Source organism: Pongo pygmaeus, chromosome 8, assembly GCF_028885625.2.
Source record: "Pongo pygmaeus isolate AG05252 chromosome 8, NHGRI_mPonPyg2-v2.0_pri, whole genome shotgun sequence".
NCBI lineage: Eukaryota > Metazoa > Chordata > Mammalia > Primates > Hominidae > Pongo > Pongo pygmaeus.
Window position 1 is genome coordinate 107,100,911 of NC_072381.2, and position 22,627 is coordinate 107,123,537.

General features: G+C 53.7%; 1 protein-coding gene across 7 annotated transcripts; it reads right to left on the reverse strand.

The window, feature by feature from the left end:
* Nucleotides 1–3,112: 3,112 nt before the first annotated feature.
* Nucleotides 3,113–22,602, reverse strand: KCNIP2 (potassium voltage-gated channel interacting protein 2). 7 transcript variants are annotated; one of them, XM_054436747.2, is made up of 10 exons: nucleotides 22,222–22,596; nucleotides 8,170–8,265; nucleotides 6,980–7,078; nucleotides 6,211–6,335; nucleotides 5,763–5,832; nucleotides 5,525–5,595; nucleotides 5,287–5,394; nucleotides 5,025–5,129; nucleotides 4,825–4,887; nucleotides 3,113–4,536 (listed from the first exon to the last, which is right to left on the reverse strand). In XM_054436747.2, exons 1-10 carry the CDS (start codon nucleotides 22,292–22,294, stop codon nucleotides 4,489–4,491), a joined length of 858 nt encoding a protein of 285 aa, XP_054292722.1. In that variant the 5' UTR covers nucleotides 22,295–22,596; the 3' UTR covers nucleotides 3,113–4,488. The 7 variants fall into 7 exon arrangements, with proteins under 7 accessions (XP_054292722.1, XP_054292717.1, XP_063526253.1 ...); XM_054436742.2 differs by having other exon boundaries at nucleotides 6,980–7,033; nucleotides 22,222–22,595; XM_063670183.1 differs by lacking the exon at nucleotides 5,287–5,394 and having other exon boundaries at nucleotides 6,980–7,033; nucleotides 22,222–22,600.
* Between the last annotated feature and the right edge of the window lie 25 nt (nucleotides 22,603–22,627).

Below are 22,627 nucleotides of genomic sequence, written 5' to 3' on the forward strand. Positions count from 1 at the left end.
ACGAGGAAAACCAGGAGAGTAGGAAATACTGGAAGGCAAGAAAGGAGAGTATTTGAGATGGAGCAGCTGACAACACTCAGAACCCAACCAATGGCCAAGATGAAATAATCTGAGGCTGGCGTAGTGGCTCACACCTGTAATCACAGCACTTTGGGAGGCTGAGGCGGGTGGATCGCCTGAGGTCAGGAGTTCAAGACCAGCCTGACCAATATGGCGAAACCCCTTCTCTACTAAAAATATAAAAATTAGCCAGGCATGGTAGCATGTGCTTGTAATCCCAGCTACTCGGAGGCTGAGGCAGGGGAATCGCTTGAACCCGGGAGGCGGAGGTTGTAGTGAGTGGAGATCACTCCACTGCACTCCAGCCTGGGTGACAATCTGAATGCCAACTTACTGTTTTTTTTCCGGATCTCATCTGTAGGCTTGGGCTCTGGGGCACTTCTCAGCTTACTAGCAGTTCTCTGCTTCAATCCCACTAAACTTGAATCTACCTTAGAAAATGGAAACTGGGCCAGGCGTGATGGCTCACACCTGTAATCCCAGCACTTTGGGAGGCTGAGGTGGGCAAATTGCTTGAGCTCAGGAGTTCGAGACCAGCCTGAGCAATGTGGTGAAACCTTGTCTCTACCAAAAATACAAAAAATTAGCCAGGCGTGGTGGTGTGCACCTGTGGTCCCAGCTACTTGGGAGGCTGGGGTGGGAGGATCACCTGAGCCTGGGAGGTGGAGGCTGCAGTGAGCTGAGATTGTGAGACCCAGTCTCAAAAAAAAAAAAAAACAACTGTCTCCATACCTATGTAATTATATACACACATTCACCATGTCCTTTCATCCATTATTATTTACTGAAGGCCTGTTATGTGCCAGGCCCCAGGGATAAGATGGTGAAGAAAAAAACCCTAGTCCAGGCACTCAGGGAGCCCTCAGGAACTTACAGAGTATAGGAGAAGACAAGTATATAATTACCCAAGTAAGTATATGGTTACAAACTGAGAAGTGCCATAAAGGAAAAGCAGAGGGCATCGTGAGAGCCTGTCATAGTGTCACTTTGCTTGGATTATGCATAACATGCACAGCATCCACCCTTCACATACAACTCTTTGGTTTTTTTTTTCTGAGATGGAGTCTTGCTCTGTTGCCCAGGCTGGAGTGCAGTGGTGCGATCTCGGCTCACTGCAAGCTCCGCCTCCTGGGTTCACGCCATTCTCCTCCCTCAGCCTCCTGAGTAGCTGGGACTACAGGCGCCCGCCACCACGCCCAGCTAATTTTTTGTATTTTTAGTAGAGACAGGGTTTCACCATGTTAGCCAGGATGGTCTCAATCTCCTGACCTCGTGATCTGCCTGCCTCAGCCTCCCAAAGTGCTGGCATTACAGGCGTGAGCCACTGTGCCCGGACCACATACAACTCTTTACTGTGCCCAAAGGCCACTGTTGACAGACTTGAGAGATTGAGTCTAGTCTCAGTCCTGCTACAAACTCACTGAGTGACCTTGAGCAAGTCTCCCTTCTCTGAGCCTGCTTCTTCTATGAAATGGAGGGTTAGACTAGCTCACATGTTCTTTTTTTTTTTTTTTTGAGACAGAGTCTCACTCTGTTGCCCAGGCTGGAGTGCAGTGGTGCCATCTCGGCTCACTACAACCTCCGCTTCCCAGGTTCAGGCGATTCTCTGGCCTCAGCCTCCCAAGTAGCTGGGATTACAAGTATGCGCCACCACGCCCAGCTAATTTTGCATTTTTAGTAGTGACCAGGTTTCACTATGTTGGCCAAAATGGCCTTGAACTCCTGACCTCAAGTGATCCACCCACCTCAGCCTCCCAAAGTGCTGGGATTACAGGCATGAGCCGCTGCACTCACTCTAGATCACAGGTTCTTAACTTAGGACCCATAGATGAGCTTCAGGGATACAAAAATGCATGGGAATTCTTGCCTTTTTTTTTTCTTCTGGATAGTGGGCCTACAGCTTTTATCAGATCTTTATGCTGATGACTCAAAGAAATCCAAGGACCCAAGGAGCAGATGGTTCTTTGATGATATAAGCAGGGAACACAGATGATAAAACAATGGATGATAAAGTGAGTTTTTGCTTTTTGGACAACATATCCCTCCCCTTGACTTTGTCATGAGGGAGGAGAAGGCCTGATACTCCTCCTATGGATGGTGAAGCTTAGTCACCCATAATGGTGACCCAGAGAAAGGATGAGAGGAACCGACCATTGGTAGGTCCCTCTGCAGGAGCAGAACAAAGAAAGAATGGGAAGACACAGAAAGTCCGTGTCATCCTTTGTGCCATCTGCCTCATGGTGACCTGCGCTGGGTCCACTCCATCTCATTCCTGCATCATTCCTGGCTGGGGTATGGACACAAAAAATATTTATCTATACTGGAGGCAAGGTTGGAATGTTGACACAAAGGAACTTTCATTAGAAACTAAAGGGAGGGGCTGTGCATGGTGGCTCACACCTGTAACTAACACTTTGGGAGGCTTAGGCGGTCAGATCACATGAGGTCAGGAGTTTGAGACCAGCCTGGCCATCATGGCAAAACCCTGTCTCTACTAAAAATACAAAAATTAGCCGGGCGTGGCAGTGCACGCCTGTAATGCCAGCTATTCAGGAAGCTGACGCAGGAGAATTGCTTGAACCCAGGAAGCGGAGGCTGCAGTAAAGCCGAGATCACGCCACTGCACTCCAGCCTGGGCAAAAGAGAGACACTCCGTCTCAGAAAAAAAAAAAAAAAAGAAACTAAAGGGAGGCCCCTCAAAAGAAAGCACTTTGAGATTAACTAAAAAGTCTGTAAATTAGAAATCCGTGATTCAACTTGTAAGAATGTCAGCTAAAAAACAGCTTGCTTGGCACAGTCTTCGGGACATCAGTGTCCTGTCCTTCCTTCCTTGTCTCCTCTCAGGCTGTGTGGGAGGGAGATTCACGTGGGGGCCTGAGGTTGGGTGGGTTTCCAACCATTCCAGAGCCTGTGTCTCAGTCTTATGCCAAGGTATGGAAAACTATGGAAAAGAAAGCCACTTTCTTGGGGATCTAAAAGGCTGCAGGTACATGAGTTAGGGGTTGTGTAGTATTTGTAGGTGGGAGGGACAAAAGGCAGAGACGGCAGCCTGTGCATAGCCATTGTGTTTTATTAGATCTGGTATATTTCTTATTTTACAAAATATATAGAAGAGCCCAAAATGCAAAGCAGTCAACAGTCTTCTGATGGGGAAGGGGGCTCTCTGGGGGCCCTCCCCTCAGATTCTGGCTGACTGGGAGGGTAAGCTGAATGGGACGAGCAGGTGTGCTAAGGGGTGGCAGCATGGCTGGGGTGCTGACAATGGGGTTGGAACCTGGGTTCTATGGTCCCTGCCCTCTAGGTGTGCTAAGGGGCATCTCTGGGTAGCTTGAGTAGAGCAAGAGGAGACCCTAGGGAACTGAGGAGGTTATCTGGGGGGGTGGGGAGAGCCCAGGTTGATTGAAGATTCTAGTGAATGCCCCCACACTGGGTTCAGATGCTATGCCTGCCTCCCTCCTTCCCTCTCCCTTCTAAGGCATCCACTGTGGGGAGTGATAGGCCCCAAGTTCAGGAAGGTCCCAAGTCTATAGAGAACATGGGAAAAAAAACTCAAGTCCTAGCCCTCAAAACAGGGACAATGAGCAAGGAGGGTAGGATGAAACTTTGGCAGGCATCAGCCAGGACATCCCCCATCCACATTCCCCTGCCACAACCACCACCAACACATGCAGGAAGGAAGGAGAGGAAGCAATGCCAGAGATGAGCCAGATATCTGGCCCCAGGCTCTCCATGGATACCGAGGAGGGTGTGGAAAATTTCTGGGGCATTTCTAAGGAGACAAATTCTTCTGCAAAGCCTGGAAACTTATATTTTGATGGCCTGTGGTAGCAGACCTGTGGAACTTGGAGCTATAACCTGGTATGCCTGAGCAATCATAATCTGTCCAGGCCTTTCTATTCTCAACCCCAGCCACCTCCTAGGACCTATCCATTGACTCAGGCCCAAGATTTCTCCCTATACATTCTTGTCCCCCTCCCACAGGGCTCTCAAAGGCTGGTCTGAGAAGCCAGCCAGTGCGAAGAATGGAGCATTCTCTCTGAGAGGGGAGTCTTAGGGGAAATGTTTATGAAGTCAGGGATGGGGGAAGCACCATAGCAGGAGACATCTGTCTAGTGTGTTTCTAGAGTAGGGGTAGGAGGTGGGGAACCACTCAATTCCTACAGGAGGGGCACTCTCAACACTGGGTGCCAGGCAGGAAGGGGGTGAGAGCTGGTGGGAGTTAGGAACACCCCCCGAGATGCACTCTGCCCACTCTCTGGCCCCTTCAGCTCCAGAGATCTGGACTACTGAATCCCCAAGCTCCTGGATCCCTCCAGCCCCCAGGGAGGCCTAGGATGAGGATAGACCTGGGAAGAGAAGGGTGAGGTCCACCTGGACTAGGGTTAGAGCATGGTCCCCCCAGGAAACACTGACCCCCTCTCCTGGGGGCTAGATGACATTGTCAAAGAGCTGCATGGACCTCATGATGTTCTCATCCTGTGGCCATGGTGTGAGCGAGGCAGATTGAAGAGAGAGAAAGAGAAGGAGCTTATCAGAGACAGGGAGGGGGACACTGAGTCACAGATGGGGACATTCAAAAGCACAGAGGAAGGAGATGCTCAGAGAGACCTGAGGTAGGGAAGGGGTAAGCCTCCCACAAAGGAATAGGATTGAAATATGGGGGTGAGGTGGGAAGGTGGTATTCTGCCCAAAGAAGCTTTTCCCTACATTACTAAATCAGGCCTGAGTCCAGGTCAGGGTAATGTAGAGGGCAGGGAGCTGTACCTTTTGACAAGACTCCATGAATTCCTCAATGGTCACCACACCATCCTTGTTTCTGTCCATCTTCTGCAAGAAGGTGGTCAGGCAGGGAGAACAGGAGGGATGGCAAGAGAGAGGCAGACAGAAGTCAGGTGAGTTCCCTGCTGGTTCTTGGCCTCCTTCCCTTCACTCCAGGGCCCTCCAGCCTACCCAGTCCCAAGTACCTGGAAGAAGCTCTCCACGTGTTCCCTTGGGGCCTCCTCCCGGAGTGCAGGGTACGTGTACTTGCCCATCATGTCATAGATGGACTTCATGATGTCAAGCATTTCCTGTTAGGCCAAGAGAGAAGAGGATCCTTCCTCAGAGCCTCCAGCCTCCCTTGATCCCTTGCTTGTGGGCATATGTGGGCCATATTTCCCTCCCATCACCCTCTGCACACCACCCCCATCACCGCCACAGACCCCCAGCCCTTCAGTTGCCCTGCACCTCCTTGGTGATGCAGCCGTCCTTGTTAAGGTCATACAGGTTGAAGGCCCAATTAAGCCTGTCATCTACAGTTCCCCGAAGAATCACGGACAAACCAGCCACAAAGTCCTGGGAAGGAGGCAGGAGGGAGCTGTGTCCTCGGGTACTCTTCACCCAACCCCTTCTCTGGGTTTGGCCTGGAGATCCTGGCCCTGAAGTCCAGGAAACAGGCTTCCCTGGCCCAACTCGCCCAGCTCACCTCAAAACTGACCGAGCCATCATGGTTGGTGTCAAAGGCATTGAAGAGGAAAGTGGCATAGGTGCTGGAGTCTGCAGGGTGAGTGTGGACAAGTTGGCTTCCACACAGAAGAGGACTTCCTCCCTCTGAGGAGCTCCCCATACCCCCCATCACCTTGGCATTCCCAGCTCCTCCAGAATCCGTCCCTCCCTTAGCCTAGAGAAGGACAGCTGCTTCCCCTTGGGCCTTGTCCGCTCACCTCCTTGAGGAAAGAACTGGGAGTAAATCTGCTTGAAGTTCTCCTCATTGACAATTCCGCTGGGACATTCCTGGAAGGAGAGGGCACCAGGCTGAGGGCAGAGACAAAATCCCCTTCCATTCACCGCCCCCACCCTCCATGGCCCAAGACTCCCAGGGAGGGGGATAATCTTCAAGCCTCCAGAGGACTCACCACGTGGCTCATGTGATGGGAGGCAAGACTTCTTTCCCAGTGCACAAATAAAAAACATGGAACGAAACTGACAGTCTACAGGCGCCGCTTCCGTTCTGGCCCCGCCCCAGAACCTCCAGCTAGAAGTTCAGTCTCAGGGCCTCGCCTCCCTTCCGCCCGCACCTCAAGCATCCAAGCCATGCTTTCTGGGAAGCTGTGGACCGGCTTGGGTCCTCCTGTCCCACCCTCGCTGAGTTTGGCCTCGCCTTGCACTCACGTTCTTGAAGCCCCGGTACAGGACCTGCAACTCCTTGCGCGTGAATTTGGTTTGCTCCTGCAGCTGCTCCAGTCCCTCAGGCCGGTGACACACGGTGGACAATTCAAATTCATCCTCCACGCTGTCTGCGGGAGCGGTGAGGACAGCCGCGCCTCAGGCCCAGCCTCTGCGACCCCTCTTCAAATCACTGCCCCATTCACCCCCTCCCCGCCCCCCCGGTCCCATCCGATGCCGGAGACCAGGCTGCCAGTTCCCTGGGCCCCGAGCCAAGGACACTGAGGTAAGGAGAAAAGATGCTGGCCATCTTCGAGGTCTACCAGTGGGCCAAGGCCTAGCCTGGCCCCAGAGCCAGGGATCCGACTCAGCGCTCGCCCCTGGACCCTCGATCCCTCGTTGGAGGGGAAGGCCCCCAGCCGCATCTTCGTTTCAAAAAGGGAGGAGTGGGAAAAGTGCGTTCAAGAGGGGGCGTCTGAGGGTCAGAGCTCCGGGCCTTTGGGGACCAACTCAGATCCGCCCAGCCCCAGCCTTGCCCCGCCCAACCCCGCCCCTCTCCCCGCCCAGCCCCGCCCCTCGCCCCGCCCAGCCCCATCTATCCCAGCCATGCCTGAGCCATGCCCCGCCCAGCTCAGCCAACCTCCATCCAGACCCCACCCCCGGCCCCATCTCAATCCCGCCCCGCCCCCAACGTCCAGCCCCCAGGCAAGTGCCCCCACCCCAAGATGGCAAAGCCGCCCTGCCCCGCCCCGCCCCCACCAGGAGCGTAAGTCACCTGGGTCCAGCAGGCGGGGTCTGTGGGGGCGGAGGGAGGCTGGGGCGGCTAATGCTGAAGGGAGCGAACTGTCACCGAGAAAGCGGAAGACCCGGCCAACTGCAGACACACACCTGGCCCCTCACACTCAGAGCAAACCTCACACCCCAGCCCGTGCAAAGGCACACCCAACCAGCACAGACACACACGAAACGGACCCCATGCACACAAGCTTGCGGGACTCACGCCTGTCCTTTTCCGAATCCACCCCCGTGTGGGACCCATCTAAGTACAACACAACAGCACGCTCAAATAACTACAAAGCGGGCTTTTATGGTTTGCAAAATGCAGTATGATCCTATGAGGTGGGCAAGGCCCAACTGAGGAAACGGAGACCTGGAGACAAAGCGAGGTCACTCAACTCGAGATCACTCAGCAGGGGACCAGGCTGGGACAGAAAACCCAAATACCCTGGCGTCTGGAGGAGGGCAGGCGCCATCCTCTACACCTGTCACCGTCCTGTCGGGGCATAGGCAACACACATCAGGGATCCAAAACACGGTGGGGAAGGGGGCAGCCGCACGGAGTTGAAGACGCTAATCCAGCTAAGCCACATACAGACCCTCACGGCCGCCTGGTCTACACAGGCCGCCACAGCTACACAGGCTCAGGCCTCAGCCCGGTCACAATGGTCACACTCACACTCTCGGGTCCCACAGTTTTGCGGGAGCGGTGACACACACCCGCGCCCAACTGACCACGCCCACACACGCTGGCTTCAGCCGCACACGCACACAGTAGCCACGCTCCGTTATGCTCCAGCCCAGCCAGCACCCGCCCTCGCCACGCTGGTCACGCCCACACACACACACGCACGCAGGCCTGGGGCACGCCCCTCCCCCACACGCAGGCCTGGGGCACGCCTCCCCATACACACACACATGCGGGCCTGGGGCACGCCCTCCACACACATGCAGGGGTAGGGCACGCCCCCCCCACACACGCCGGCCTGGGGCACGCTTGCGAGCGCGCGCGCACATGCACACACATACACACACACAGGCCTGGGGCAGGCCCCACCCCTACACAGGCAGGCCTGGGGCACGCTCCCCCACACAGGCAGGCCTGGAGCATGCGCACACACAGACGCATGCACACACACGCACGCACACATCGGGCCCCGCCCCCGGAAGCACATGAGAGGCACTTGCTTTCACTGACTGAGGGCAGGGCTTGGGGCCCGCAGCACGGCAGCAGCTTGAGGAATCGCTGCTTCAGCGCTTTTTTAGTGGGCCCTGGAGGGTGGCCTGGGAAGAGAGAAGACCCCAGGAAGGCACATTAACTCCCATTGTCCCTCTGTTCCCTGTCCCCTCCCCGCCAGTCATAAATAAACCCCATCTGGGGACCAGGCTGGGGGAGGAATTAAGGGGAGGAAAGGAATGGCAAGGGTGGTTGGAATCGGGTTAGGGGAGCCCAGTGGGTCCATAGAGGTGAGGCTCAGGCACTTTGTTTAATGGGATGTGGCCGGTGACAGCGAGGCGGCAAGGATGAGGTGGCAGTGGCCTCAATGTCTTTGCTGACCTAGTACCCTTGGCTCAAGTGCCATGGCTGGACCTCTCAGGATGATGTCCAACCCAAGGATTGCCTGGGTAAGAACAACTCTCTCATACACACACCTACAGTGACAGGCGTGTATAGTGACATGTAGAACAATACATCACAGTGATGGGTGCCAGTGACAGCTTGATATCCAGTAACTCACACCTGATGGCCTAATATGCATGCTCCAACACACACACACACACACACACACACACACACACACACACAATGACCTGCTACTCCTTAACACAAACATATACAAATGTGACCTAAGTAAAACAGGATGCACACACATGGAGACCCATATAGGCCATCCCACACACAGCATGATCAAACCACACAAGAACACACAATGCCTCTGGGACATCATGACATGTGAGTCTACAAAGAACACTATCACATTGTGACCTTATAACATTATGAGACATATCAAGGTTGTCATGACACATATCCATATCATACTGTGACCTGGGTCCCCATGGCACCCAGATATCTAAGGCTGTACCTCAATACCTCACCCACAGAGGCTTCATTTTTCCTGGGTACATCCACTTTTCTTTCCTGTAACCCCTCCTCATTCCAAGGCACCCAGAATCTTTCTGCCAAAGGGCAGGGTTCCTCATCAGCTAACTCATCTACCCTAAACTGTGGCCCCTTCACAGTCTTTTCCAGTATGGCTTGCTCTTTGAGGGTGAAATAATAGTAAACTTTGCGGCAATAAGAGATCTTGGAGGGGAGTATTCTGGTGTATTGTGGGGCTATCCATGGCCCACTGATCATGGCTCCCCTTCCTCTCTTCTCCCCTTATTTCTGCACATGCTCTACAGCTCTAATTGCACCCCCAGAGGACCCTCAGTGTTACTCTGTGTGTGTGTGTGTCTGTGTGTCTCCCAGCTGCACTGCATCCAGATTCCTGGATCAGATCCCACTGGATCTGACACAGTGGCTAAAGTTGGCCTCAGTCCATTCCTGGAGGGGTCCAACTTCCTTTAGTTAAAGGTTACTCCCGCTCCATATACCCCACCCTCCCAATCCAGGCTTCACCCTCCAGATCAGGCCCTGTTCTCAGGAGGCAACTGGGTGAGTAACCACCTCCTCTCCTTCAAAACATCCTTACTTCCCTCCCACCCCAGGAGTCATGGAGAGGTGGGAGGGGGCAGTGGGCCAGGCAGGGGGATCGATGGCGACCTGGCCTCTGGCCCAGGGCTCCATTAGCCTGGACTCTGGTTTCCCAAAGCCGGATTGCACCTGGGGCCTCCAATGGTGTAGTCGCCCAACTTGGGGCTGGCTCTCCTGCCCCCCACCCCAGCCCCCTACCTGTTTCTAAGCCTCTGTCTCCTCTAAAGGTGAGGACAGAATGGCTGCCTTCAGCCCAAGACTCCTGGGATTCCCAGATGCCCTCTCTTCCCCCTTTCCCATCTAAAAGGGATGGCAAGTTAGAGCTCAATCAACTTCACCTTTTCCAGATTGAATGAGAACAAGCTCAGCCCAGCTGTCCCAGTTCATCTAGGTCCAACTCCCTGTTCCCCACTCCACCCCAATAAATGCAGCAGAGGATGGAGGGTGAGCTAGGAGTTTTCTGCTCTTACTGAACCCTAGAGCAGGCAATTCATGCACCTTCCTCTTGTTCCCAGCTTCCTTCGTATTTTTCCAGTTCTTCCAGGTATCTACCCTGCAGTCCTCCATCATGGTTCTGGTCTGTCTTCCTGTCCCTGGTGGTACTGGGGAACAGCCATGCTATGGAGTTACACAGTTCTAGCCGTGAAGAGGAGGGAGAGGTCAAAACTCCCAAGGGGGAGGCAGAAGTGCTCCCCACTCCACCCCAATATTACTCTCCCTACTGACTTTGGGGTGGGCTGGGGAGGGGAGTTGATTTTCCACTCCCAATGTCTAGGCCCTGGAGACCATTCTGCACTTGGATCCTGATAGGAGCTTGGAGAAGCAAGGGGACTTGGGAAGCAGGGTCCCTGATCTGATCCACTCCTCATCCCCAATCATAGCTGGCTACAAATGTCTCCTTCACAATGTTCACACTCTTCCCTCCAGAACCCACCTCCTCCCAAGCCTTGGGTATGGAGCTGGTATATCCTCAGGAAACTCTGGAAACAGCCACATGCACAACCTGATACCCAAAGAGGCTCAGCCACATACTGTGCCACTCAGGCCTGGCCACATCCACCTTCTCACAAAGCCACATGCCCTGTCACTCTCACACATACAGTCATATCCCTGTCCCATACACGGGCTCACAGTTACATACTTTGTACTCTCTCACATACAGGAACACAAAGTCACACCCTGTGTCTCTCACACACTGAGCCCACACACCCCATAAGCTACACTGCACGGATGGAGGTGTGGAGAGGATGCACAGGCACCGTGGTGGGCCCCGACTCCAAAAAGGACCCCCCAGAAATCTGTTGTTACCTCAGAATCCCTAGAACCTCCCTCCTCTACTCCAGACACTCCTTCCCTATCTCCAGACCCCTCCTGGTATCCCCCAGAATCCCCTCACCTCCTCATCTCCACACCCCAGTCCTCCCACACTGCACCCCTCATCACCTCCTGACACCTTGTCCCCCAGATTCCCTCCTCTCTCCATATCTACTCCTTGAGGCCTCCTCTTTACCCCTCCCAGATGTCGCATCCCCCAAGCACCTCTACTCACCTCCCAGATCCCTGTCCCATCACTCACCTGCTCATCCCTGCCCCCAGTCATGAAGACAGACAAACACCCTCCCTAGTGCTGTGGGGCAGCTGCCCCACCAGCCAGCAGCTCAGTCATGCCAGGACACCTGGATTACCTTCCAAGGAGACAGGCTCAAAGAGGCCAAACTGCTCCAGGACCTTGACAAACAGAGCGAGGACCACGAGCACAGCGACCATCTCCAGCCCTTCCAGGTTCATGGTGGGCCTGGGGCATGGCCCCTACAGGGCCCAGGTTCAGACACGCTGGTTCGCTGCCTCACACCACCTCCCCCTCAGGCTCCCCAGGCTGAGTAGGACTGCCTGCAGCCTCCCTCCCACTCTCCCTCCCAGGATCTCCTTCCTCTCCCCCATCACCCCGCCTCTGCCCCACAAGCCTCCCAACCACAGCCGCCGCCTCTTCCTCTTCGCAGGGCCACCTCAGCCTTTGGACTGGCACCTCCTCAGGAACCTTTGGCCAAGATATGGGCCAGAGGAGGGAGGGGGCAGTGACCTGCCTCTGTCCCTGAGAAGTGCTTCCCCTAGACATCCTGTGGCTACTCTGTGCCAAAGGGAGGGGGCAGAGGGAGGAGCTGAGCTTAGGGAGAAGGCAGGGAAGGGCAGGGTGTATGTGTGTGAGAAACCACCATCTGCACATGTATAAGTAATCAGACGCATGGGTCAGAATATGTTGTGGTGGCCAGGTGTTTTCCTGTGTGTATATTCCTGTGTTTGTCAGTATGGCAATGCATAGTTCTCCTCTTACGTGTGTCTTTGTGCGCTTACATGTGACTGTGCACCTGTCACAGAGGTGTGTGTTTGGTGTATGGTTATGCATTTTGACTCTTGCGTATATGGGTATGTGAGCTGGATGTCTATGGTCTGCATGTGTGGGAGTGTGTTGAAGTATTTGTGAGTGTGCATGGGGAGTGAGATTCCTGTGTTTTAGTAGGGTTGTAGGATGTGGGTCTGAAGTTTGTTAGGTATGGATGTGTTGTATAATTTGGAGGGTGGGTCTACTGTTTTGTCATTGTACTGGCATGGAATTGTATGAGAATAATGGCGGAGAAGGCAGTGACCTCTCCTGCTAGGAGGATATCACCAATATCGATTTGGTTGCCATGGAGACTGTGAGGAGGGAAGCACTCTCTTCCCACAGGCCACAGGCAGTGAAACTGAGGCCCAAGGGAGGGCGGATAATATACAGTAGTAGCCTAGGCAGAAAAAGGCCACTTAACCCCATCAGGACCCTCTGGGGAGGGGACTTATTGCAGCTGCCTTTGGGGTCAAGAAACCCAAGCTTCCTGGGAGAGGAGGGGGGACTGTGCTGGCTCCTTATGTGGCTGGGACCTCATCCAGGAGATGCCAAAGCCCTGCCTGCTCCTTAGGAACTGTTATTGAGCTGATGGAGAAGCCCAGCTGCTGTAGGAGGGAAATCTGAACCCTCTAAGGGAGCCACCCCTCCCACCCAGCATCCCTGGAGTCCCTCCCTCCTCTTCCCTGCCCCTTCTTGGTGCCGTGTTTGTGTGTGTAAAGGGGTGGGGAGAGGCCTACAGAGCCAATGAGCTGCAAGACTAGGGCCTCTGCGTTAGTAACACCATTACTACCGCTGCTGGCTAACGGTGACTGAGCATTCACTATGTACTAGAAAATGCACTATGTGCTTACAGGTGTTGTAACACCGAATTTTCACAATAAGCCTATGAAGGCAGTACTATTATCCTCATATTACAGGTGGTGAAACTAAGTCAAAGAGAAATTAAGCAAATCTTCAAGATCAGAGCTTCAATTTTAACCCAGTCTGACTCAGCCTTCACTCTAAACCACCACACTACACTGGTTCCCTTCTTAGAAAGCTGGCCCAGCCGGGAGGCCGAATTTAGGGGGATTGGCCCCAGAAGGAGCCCTCCCTCTTGTCCAGCTCTGGGATGACTGTGTCTCAGCCCAATTTGTGGGGTGGGGGCCAGTCCCTAAGGCCCCAGTTGAGGTTGGCTGATCTGCAGTTCTAAACAGCCACCACCGGGGGGCACGTGTCCAACCTCACACAGTACCATACCCCTTCCTTCTCCCCGACCTGCCCCATCCAGGGAAGGGGTGGGAAGATGACGCTTCACGTAGGCTTTTTTTTCTCTTTTTTTTTTTTTTTTTTTTTTTTTGAGACAGAGTCTCGTTCTATCACCCAGGCTAAAGTGCGGTGGCGCTAGCGATTCTCGTGCCTCAGCCACCGAATAACTGGGATTACAGGCGTGCACCACTACGCCCAGCTGATTTTTATATTTTTAAGTAGGGTTTTGTCATGCTGGCCAGGCTGGTCTCGAACTCCTGGCCTGAAGTGATCTGCCCCCGTTGGCATCCCAAAGTGCTGGAATTCCAGGCGTGTGCCACCGCGTCCGGCCTCAAATAGGCTTGGTCTGTTCCACTCCTTTCCCCTAGGAAAAAGTCTATTTAGGGATTGCTTGCCATTACTCACATCTTAGAGGTTACTGATTTACAGATGAAACCAGCAAATACCTCCCTATGACTGTCCAACTTCCACCCCTGGCAATATTCTTCCCTCTACCCTCATCAGGGTAGATACTTTTGTTTCAGCCAGTTTGGCCTCCTCACTGTAGCTGAAACACACTAAACTCTGTCCTATTTCTGTGTTTTTGCTCTTACCATCTCTGTCAGGGCTGCCCTCGCTTCTGCTTTTCCTCTTACCTATCCGTTAGAGGCAGCTTAAATTCCCTTCCCTTCAGAGCCTCCAGCCTTCAGTGGTCTACCAGTAACCTGAATTCTGACTGAATTCCTTGCAGAGTCCTCAAAACTCAGCAGGGAATTCTGTAATGTTATCAGTGGGAACAGTAAAAGGTGTTGTAGAATAGTAAGTGTTAGGGTGGACTAGGGTGCCAGACTCCCTGGTTTCAAATCCCAGCTTTGCAACTTGGAATAACTGGATGGGCTCTCAACCTCTGTATGCCTCAGTTTCCCACCTCATATGGTTGCTGAGGAGGGGGGAATAAAATAATACATGGACAGTTGTTAGAATAACACCTAGCACAGGCCAGGCACGGTGGCTCATGTCTGTAATCCCAGCACTTTGGGAGGCTGAGGCAGGTGGATCACTTGAGGTCAGGAGTTCAAGACCATCCTGGCCAACATGGTGAAACTTTGTTTCTACTATAAATACAAAAATTAGCCAGGGATGGTGGCACACATGCCTGTAATCCCAGCTACTCAGGAGGCTCAGGAAGGAGAATCGCTTGAGCTAGGGAGGCAGGGGTTGCAGTAAGCTGAGATTGTGCCACTGCACTCCAGCCTAGGTGACACAGCAAGACTCCATCTCAAAAAAAAAAAAAAAAAAAAAAAAAAGAAAAACACCTAAACACCTAGCACAGAGTAACTGCTGAATATGTGTCTGCTACCATTATTAACAACGTAACACTCCCCCTTACATTTCTATAGCTCTTAACAGTTCATAAAGCATTTCCACAAACACTATTATCTGGATGGCTTCTCATAACAACCCCATGAGACGGGCAGTGAATAGTATTGTACCCATTTTACTAATGAGGTAAATGAGGCGCAGAGAGATAAAGCGCCTTGCTTGAGGTCACCCAACTAACAGGATATGAAGCAGAGATTTGAACCCAGATTTCTCTGTATCAGTCTTGTTTCCTCAAATACATTCCAACCTCCTGGGAGAGCAAAGATGTTAAAGGAAAAACAAAAAAAAAAACCTGGACCTACACAAATTGAGTGTCAGGCTCTGAGCTAGTGCTTGTGCAATGAAGGTGAACCAAATATGCCCTCACTGGGTAGAGAGAGACAGCCCTACTGAGAGAACTCTAAGGAATCTACTCATTCAAAAAATATTTGTGGGATGCCTATAGGTGATAGGAGCTGTTACAGGCAGGTTATGAAATGAGTTATAGCAAAAGCTTCTTAACTGGGGGGTCAGGCTCAAATGTCAACTGTCCACCTTAACAAAGAGATCAACATTTGGCCAGGCATGGTGGATGGCTCATGCCTGTAATCCTAGCACTTGGGAGGCTGAGGAGGTTGGATCAGGAGTCCCAGACCAGCCTGGGCAACATGGCGAAACTCTGTCTCTACAAAAAATTAGCCTGAGCCGGGCAAGGTGGCTCATGCCTGTAATCCCAGCACTCTAGGAGGTCAAGGCAGGTGGATCACGAGGTCAGGAGTTCGAGACCAGCCTGGCCAAAATGGTGAAACCCCGTCTCTACTAAAAATACAAAAATTGGCCGGGCGTGGTGGCACACACCTGTAATCCCAGTTACTTGGGAGGCCTAGGCAGGAGAATTGCTTGAACCCAGGAGGTGGAGGTTGCAGTGAGCCGAGATCATGCCACTGCACTCCAGCCTGAGCAACAGAGCGAGACTCTGTCTCAAAAAAAAAAAAAAAAAAAAATTAGCCTGGAGTGGTGGCACACACCTATAGTCCCAGCTACCTGGGAGGCTGAGGTGGGAATTCGAGGCTGCAGTAAGCCATGATCATGCCACTGTACTTCAGCCTAGATGACAAAGTGAGACCCCATCTCAAAATAAACAAATAAACAAAGAGATAATATTTATCCAGCACATTTTGTGTCCTGGATACTTTACATGTAGTATCTCACTTAGTCCTCATAATAAACCTGAGAGGTAGGATCTATTATTCCTGTTTTTACAGCTGACACGGTCAGAGTGAGTGGTAGTATACCCATTTTGCAGATGAAGGAATTGAAGCTTCCCGCCAAGATAAGCTCCTTGCTTATCTTGGGAAAAAAGAGTGATTTTTTTCCAAGATAACAACTGACATGCTAATAAAGAATGAGTTTGGCTGGGTGCAGTGGCTCACGCCTGTAATCCCAGCACTTTGGGAGGCCGAGGCGGGTGGATCACAAGGTCAGGAGTTCAAGACCAGCCTGACTCACATGGTGAAACCCCGTCTCTACTAAAAATATGAAAATTAGCCGGGCGTGATGGCGCTTGCCTGTAATCCCAGCTACTCAGGAGGCTGAGGCAGAATTGCTTGAAACTGGGAGGCAGAGGTTGCAGTGAACTGAGATCACGCCACTTCACTCCAGTCTGACTGAAAGAGCAAAACTCTGTCTCAATAATAATAATAATAATAATAATAATAATAATAATGAGTTTAACCAGAGTCAGTGATCTGTCAGCTCCCTCAGGCAGTCTCTCCAATATGTGTGGGGTGTCAAGGAATCCTAGGGCCTACAGCTTAGTTTAGGTAAGGGAGCTATGGGTAATAAAATCAAAAAGGGTCAAATTCCATGAAACCTTGAATGCCAAGCCAGACTATTTGAATGGAAAGGGGCCCCACAACAGTCCCTCCTTGCTCCCTGTTACTGATAACTTGTAGCCAGTTGCCCTGGCCCTGGCCCTGTCCCTGGCCCCTCCTTTTCCTAACTCCCACTCTCAACTCTCAGAGACCTTGACCCAGCCTCACCAGGACTCATGGTCCTAAATCAGCCAGGCATCCCGTGGCAGAGTCTGTCAGGAGTGAAAGGACGAGTTATTACTCCAGGCTCTCCCTTCTCCCCACTCAGAGACTTCTCAAAGTGGGTTCAGTGAGAAACTTGCCAGATCCATCCTCCCCAAGCATCCCTGTGCCACGAATTTAGCTCTTCACTCAAAGTAAAATCTCTGTGGAAGCAATCTGGCAGAGTGGGAACTCAAGGGAAAACCATCTCGAGGCATGAGGTGGGCCTTCCCCAGATCCCTCAAATCTTACCACAGAGATATTCCTATCATTTATTTATTTATCTCCCCCAGTTCAAATGTGAGTAACACTGCCTTGTGGGGGAACCCACTCTATGCAACTGTCCCACCTTCCCCAGTCTACCTTTGTCCCACCCCCCACCGCCACTGTTAACCCAGCCAGTGAAGACCTCAAAGCCCTTCTCTCAGTCCCCCAGACCCACACCATTCCCAGCTAGGCCAAAGACACAGCAGCCCCCAGCTGCATCGGGTGATTAATGACCTCCCTAGACGTTGGGGCTATTTTGGGTCCTGGAAGTCATGCCTGCAATGACTGAGAGCTGGCCCTGCCTGGCTCCAGCCATCTGTCACTGGAGACAGGCCCAAGCAGGGGGCTTGGAGGTTGTATGCTCCCCAAAAGATTTCCAGGTATGGTTCTGGCTCAGGACCATCCATCTACCCTCCTTTTGGGGGAGAGATGGCAAGGAGAGGCCACAGGCCCTACCTATATTCCAGGGGCTCAAGTGGATACCCATGGAGAGAGCCAGAAAACGACAGATCTCAGAATGCCAGAGGACCAGGTTGTTTTGGTCTGTTTGAGGCCAGGTGCAGAGGAGACGTTGGGTTCTGTGGGCCCTGCCCAAGCAGTCATAAGGAAACGCAAGTGGAGATGTGCATACACCTCAGCAGTGCCATGGGATACTCACAATCCACACCTCATACACTCCACAAATTTCACACCAAGGTACAACCTCACGAAGTCTACACAACCAACTTAGAGACTCAGGAACCCTCAACCCAATCCTAAAGTACAGAACTCCAGGTACACACAGTCTCAGTGTCACAGAATCCCAGTGATCACAACCCCAGGGAAACACAGACTCAGCCATGATAGCCCAGCGATGCACAACTTAGTAATGCACAATCCCATTAATACACACTCCCAGAGAGAGAGAAAACAGACATACAATCCTTAAGCCACACAAGTCTATCAGTCCCACGTCATGCATGAACTTGCTAGCTGAGTTCATGTTGGTCTAGGCCCATCTCAGGGTTTTTTCCTTCTGGACACTGACCCTTCATCTTAAGACCCCTTCAGCCAAGAAATGCAGGAAAGAGCTGAACTTTTTCCCTGCTCTGCTGCAAGCCTCCTCCTTTCATCCCTGGGAGGCGCCCTGCCCCTCACTTAAGGCCCCCTCGTCTGCCTTCAGTGAGAAGCCCCGCCCACTCCACCATTGTGAGGGAACTTGATGCCCCTCTCCTTTCCTCTTTGAAGAGCGCTGTCTTCCTCCTGCTCTGTAAGGAGGCCCATCCCCTGCTCCGCTTCTGTCCGGGATCTCGTCTTGGAAGCCCTTTCCTTGGAGGAATGTTGCTCCCTCCATCTATGTGAGGTGCCCTTCCCTCCCTGCCTCTGCGGAGCTCCTACCCCACTTCGCTCACTTTTTGAAGGATCCTGCCCCTCCCTTCCCTTCCTCATACCTGGGGACAGCGACCCAGTCACCAGCTGGTAGAGGGATCGCGCTGCCTGCCCCAGCGGGCTCCGGCACCTGCGGGGGCATCGGTTCATGGTTTGGCGGAGAGCTCGGCGTCCAAGCTCCGCCCCCAGGCCCCGGGGCGGTCCGGTCTCCGCCCTCACCCGGGTAGGCCCTGCGTGGGCGGCGCAGGAGGGCCGGCCCGGCAGGCATAGGATCGAAACCCTGGAGCCTTCTCATGTTCTCCTGGCCGCACGAGAGGGGCCCACCCTGGCCCCATCATGTGAAGCACCCGCCCCCAAAGTTCCCGGACTGGGGTGGGCGAGGAGGGGCGGCGCGGACTCAGCCTTCTCAGGGAGCATTTTTCTGGGTTCTGGTGCGAAGGCCAGGCAGGCACATGTGTGTTTTGAGAAAAGAGCTGGATGGGGAATGAACCGTATCTTTTATTGCCCCCTTTCAGCCCCTTTTCTCCGCCTGTCGCACTCCTCCCCGCACCCTGCACCCCGCCCCCACCATCTTGGCATAAAGAGCCGAAGGGGTAAGAGGACAGAGTTGTCATGGCAACTCCCCACACTTCCACACTTCCTGGGCCAATGGAAGAAAGCCAGGAGGAAGGAGAAAGAGGCCAGTGTATTGGGGTGGCAAAGAAGAGGCGGCAGAGTTGTGCCCCATTGCCTTCTGTCTCCTGGCTCCAAATTCCTTGCTCTCATAACTGTTTCTATTTGTGTTTGTCTCGGTGCGGCAGGTTCACAGACTCTACCACCACACGCTGGCTACAGCCGAATGCTTCGAGAAGAGCCCCACCCCCACCCCACCCCCCACCCCCCACCCCCACTTCGGTCCCGCTGCGCCCCTTTCCCGGACTCCGGACTCATCTCTATCAGGTTAGACCACAAGTAAACCCTTCCAGGACTCTCTAACGCCTTAAAATTCCTGGGAAAGCCTACGGGAGAGATATAGTCCCGCTCCTTCGACTGGGATCCCGCATGTTTGGTTGAAAACCCTACATTTAAGTGGTGAGAATGACCTCCTAACTCTGGGCAAATCTTGTCCACTTGACGGCGACTATCCCCATCGCGAAGCAGCTCCGTGCGCATGACTCCTCGCAGCCACACGGGGGCGCCCCCGCCCCGGGAACAATACTCAGGGCCGGAGGGACTCCACGGAGATCCCAGTCCGGGGACCGAGCTCAGGGCTGGCCAGCCAGGCTCCAACCCTCTCCGCATCTTCTCTTGGCCTTTCTCTCTTCCGCTCAGACAGGGCCGCTGCTAAACGCGGCCTTTCCCCTCGGAACCGCACTGCCCAGCGGCCCCGCCGGGCTGGGAACACCCGAGGGATTAGACAGGGGTCTGGGTGGGGCTCAGACTGTTTTTTGTTTTGTTTTGTTTTCCTGAAGAGTCTCTCCCAGCTCCCTTTTGAGCTTGGGGTGGGAGTGGGGAAGTAAAACGGTCGGAGGTACCCAGGATGCCCTGAGGTGTAGCTTTCCAGCTGCCTCCCTGCAAGCCTGATGGGCCGGGATGACGGGAGCTGGAGACTACCCTAAATCCGATCCCAGGAATCCCAACTGCAGGGAAGGGGAGGCGAGGCCTGGCGCGCGCTTCAGCACCGCGGACAACGACTCCCCTTCATGCTTCAGCTTAGGCATCTCCCAGCGCTCAGAGCTCAGCGCCGCCCGCCCGCCCGGAGTCTTTGTTGACACTGGCGTCCCAACCCGATTTGTCTCCCGCTATAAAATAAGCCGCCCTTCGAGAGGAGAGCTCCTGGTAGTCCTGTTTCTACTTTCCAAGTCGTGTGTGGAGCTATCTACAGCTAGGCTGCTGTAGACCCGGACCACAATTCTTGATACTTGTAAACATTTGACCCTTCCATTTTCCTTGGGAGGTAGGCAGGCAGGCAGGAAGTAACATTCCCTTTTACAGATGAGAAAGGTGAGGCCAAGAGAACAAAAGTCACGTAGTTGGTACACTTCCATTCCTGACTGACCTGGGGCAGGGCATCTCCAAATACAAATGCTTCCCCCACCCAATCTCATTCAAATAGCCAAGTGGGGAAGGGATGGTTTCACTAAGGGTGAGAACCCATTAAAGCTGGAAGCAAACACTGACTAATGTGATGCTACTGAAGGCCCCTAGGCCCTTACTACTCTCAAGAATCCTAAGCTGGTGATGCGAACAGAATTCATGGAAGAGCTGGACAGTGGGCCCTTTGGATTCCATCCAGCTCTGAGGCACATCTGGCATGCTCTCTCATCTGGGGCCAGCCTGAGTGGCTCCCCTGATCCTGACTAGGGCCTCCCTAGGGACAGTGATGGGGGGTGGGGGAAGACACATGCTCAAGGCACCTCATCCTAGTCCCCTCCCCCTTCCCAGGTCTTAATCTCACTCCCCTCAGGAAGGACAAGGATCATGGCCTCCCTCTACCTCCCCAGCTTTGTTTTGGCCTCAGGGAGACAGCCTCCCTCCTCCCACTCTGCTGGCTTTCTAGAGCAGGCTGCACGATGAGAGACACAAACACACACATGGAAATGTACGCAGGGTGACACAGTCACCTACACAAACACATGGCTCTTCCTACCAAACCCAGGAACATGCACATGCACAGATGTACTGGTCTCACATACCTCCCCATGTGGGAAACAGAGGATGCCCGGGCAGCCAAGTGGTTTGGGGGGACATACAGGACACCACATGGCACTTCCCAGGCCTAGAGCTTCTAGCTCTGGCTCTGGAGGGGAAGCAAGAGGATGTGTTTTCCTGGGGTTTGAGTGAAGTTCTGAAATGTTTGTTGGGGGTTGAAGGATTCAGTTGTAAGAATAATCTGAGTACATGATTTGGTGTGGGGAGAGAGGGCTGACCCAGCACTAACTAAAGCCTTCCTACAGGGGCCAGGTGCTGGAGCCATAAGGTCTCTTGGAAACCAGGCTGGGCAGCTGAACACTAAAGTCCCTCCTTGGGTCCACCTGGGCTATTTGTGGAAAAATTGGTGAAGCAGTGGGGTGTACTAAAGACCCCTATCTGTACCAGGAAGCCAGAGAGGCAGCAAGGGTGAGACACATCATGGACACTCACAGAGCCCCGCTGCAGACATCACCACAGGAAAGTACACAACTAGCACTGAACACTAATCTCAAAATCACAAAACACAACACAACCTACTTTAACAAAGTCTTGCCCAGAGGGCTTATGGTCATGAAGTCTTACAAAGAGACAAGCCACCCTAAAGTGGAGCCCTGATACATTCTGGTAGTTACACACCACTTCATACAGAATTACTCACAACACATCGTTGCACATATAACAGAGACACATGGTCAAAACAACTTCATCAGTACAACCAGGGTCCTACGCAAACTCAAATATCTGACGAGACCATACAATTGCACTGCCACATACAATCACACTCACCCTAGCTGTCATCAAGCCCAGGGCACATGGCAACCAGCTGTGGGAGGCGCGCGCGCGCGCTCGCACACACACACACACACACACACACACACACACACACACACACACACAGAATGACAGGCGCTCACGCACGTAACACCTCCCACTCCAGACACCCTCTCAGCCCTGTGTCACAAACGCCCACACCTGCTGCCTCTCCACACCTGCCTCTACTGTTCCTCCCCAACCCCTGCAGGACCCAAGGCTTTGAACCCCCAGTGTCCTGCCGCCCAGACCGGGCATAAGAGTGGCTGGGAATGGGGCAGAGTGTGGGTGCGGGCCAGGCCGGGGTCAGAGAGGCGGAAGGGTCTAGAGGAATGGAATCCACCCTCCCTCCCGCGACCCCCACGTCACTGACTCACCCGTGAGCTGATCGTAGGAGCCGTCCAGGTCTCGGGAATCGGACAAACTCTCCTTGCGGCCCTGGCCCCGCATGGCCCCCGGCGCCCCGCTCCCGCCCGGGCCGTGGGAGGGGGCGCCGGGTGGCCGGGATAGGGCGCTCACACGGCGCCCCCTGGCGGCCTACTGTGCTGTCGGGGCTGGGGGAGTCCGGGCTGAGGCTGAGTCTGGGAATGGGCCCGGGGTCTGAGGTCTACCCGGAGGTCCTGGAGCAGGAGAGGGAACACTAGGCAGCAGGTGAGCGCAGAGCCGGAGGCAGAGCGGAGCTGAGCGCGGAGCCGAGCCGAGCCGCCTCTCTCCTCCCGCCCCCTCCCCGCGGCTGTCACCGCCGCCTCCCCCCTTTGGCGCTGCCGGGATTGGCTCCCCCTA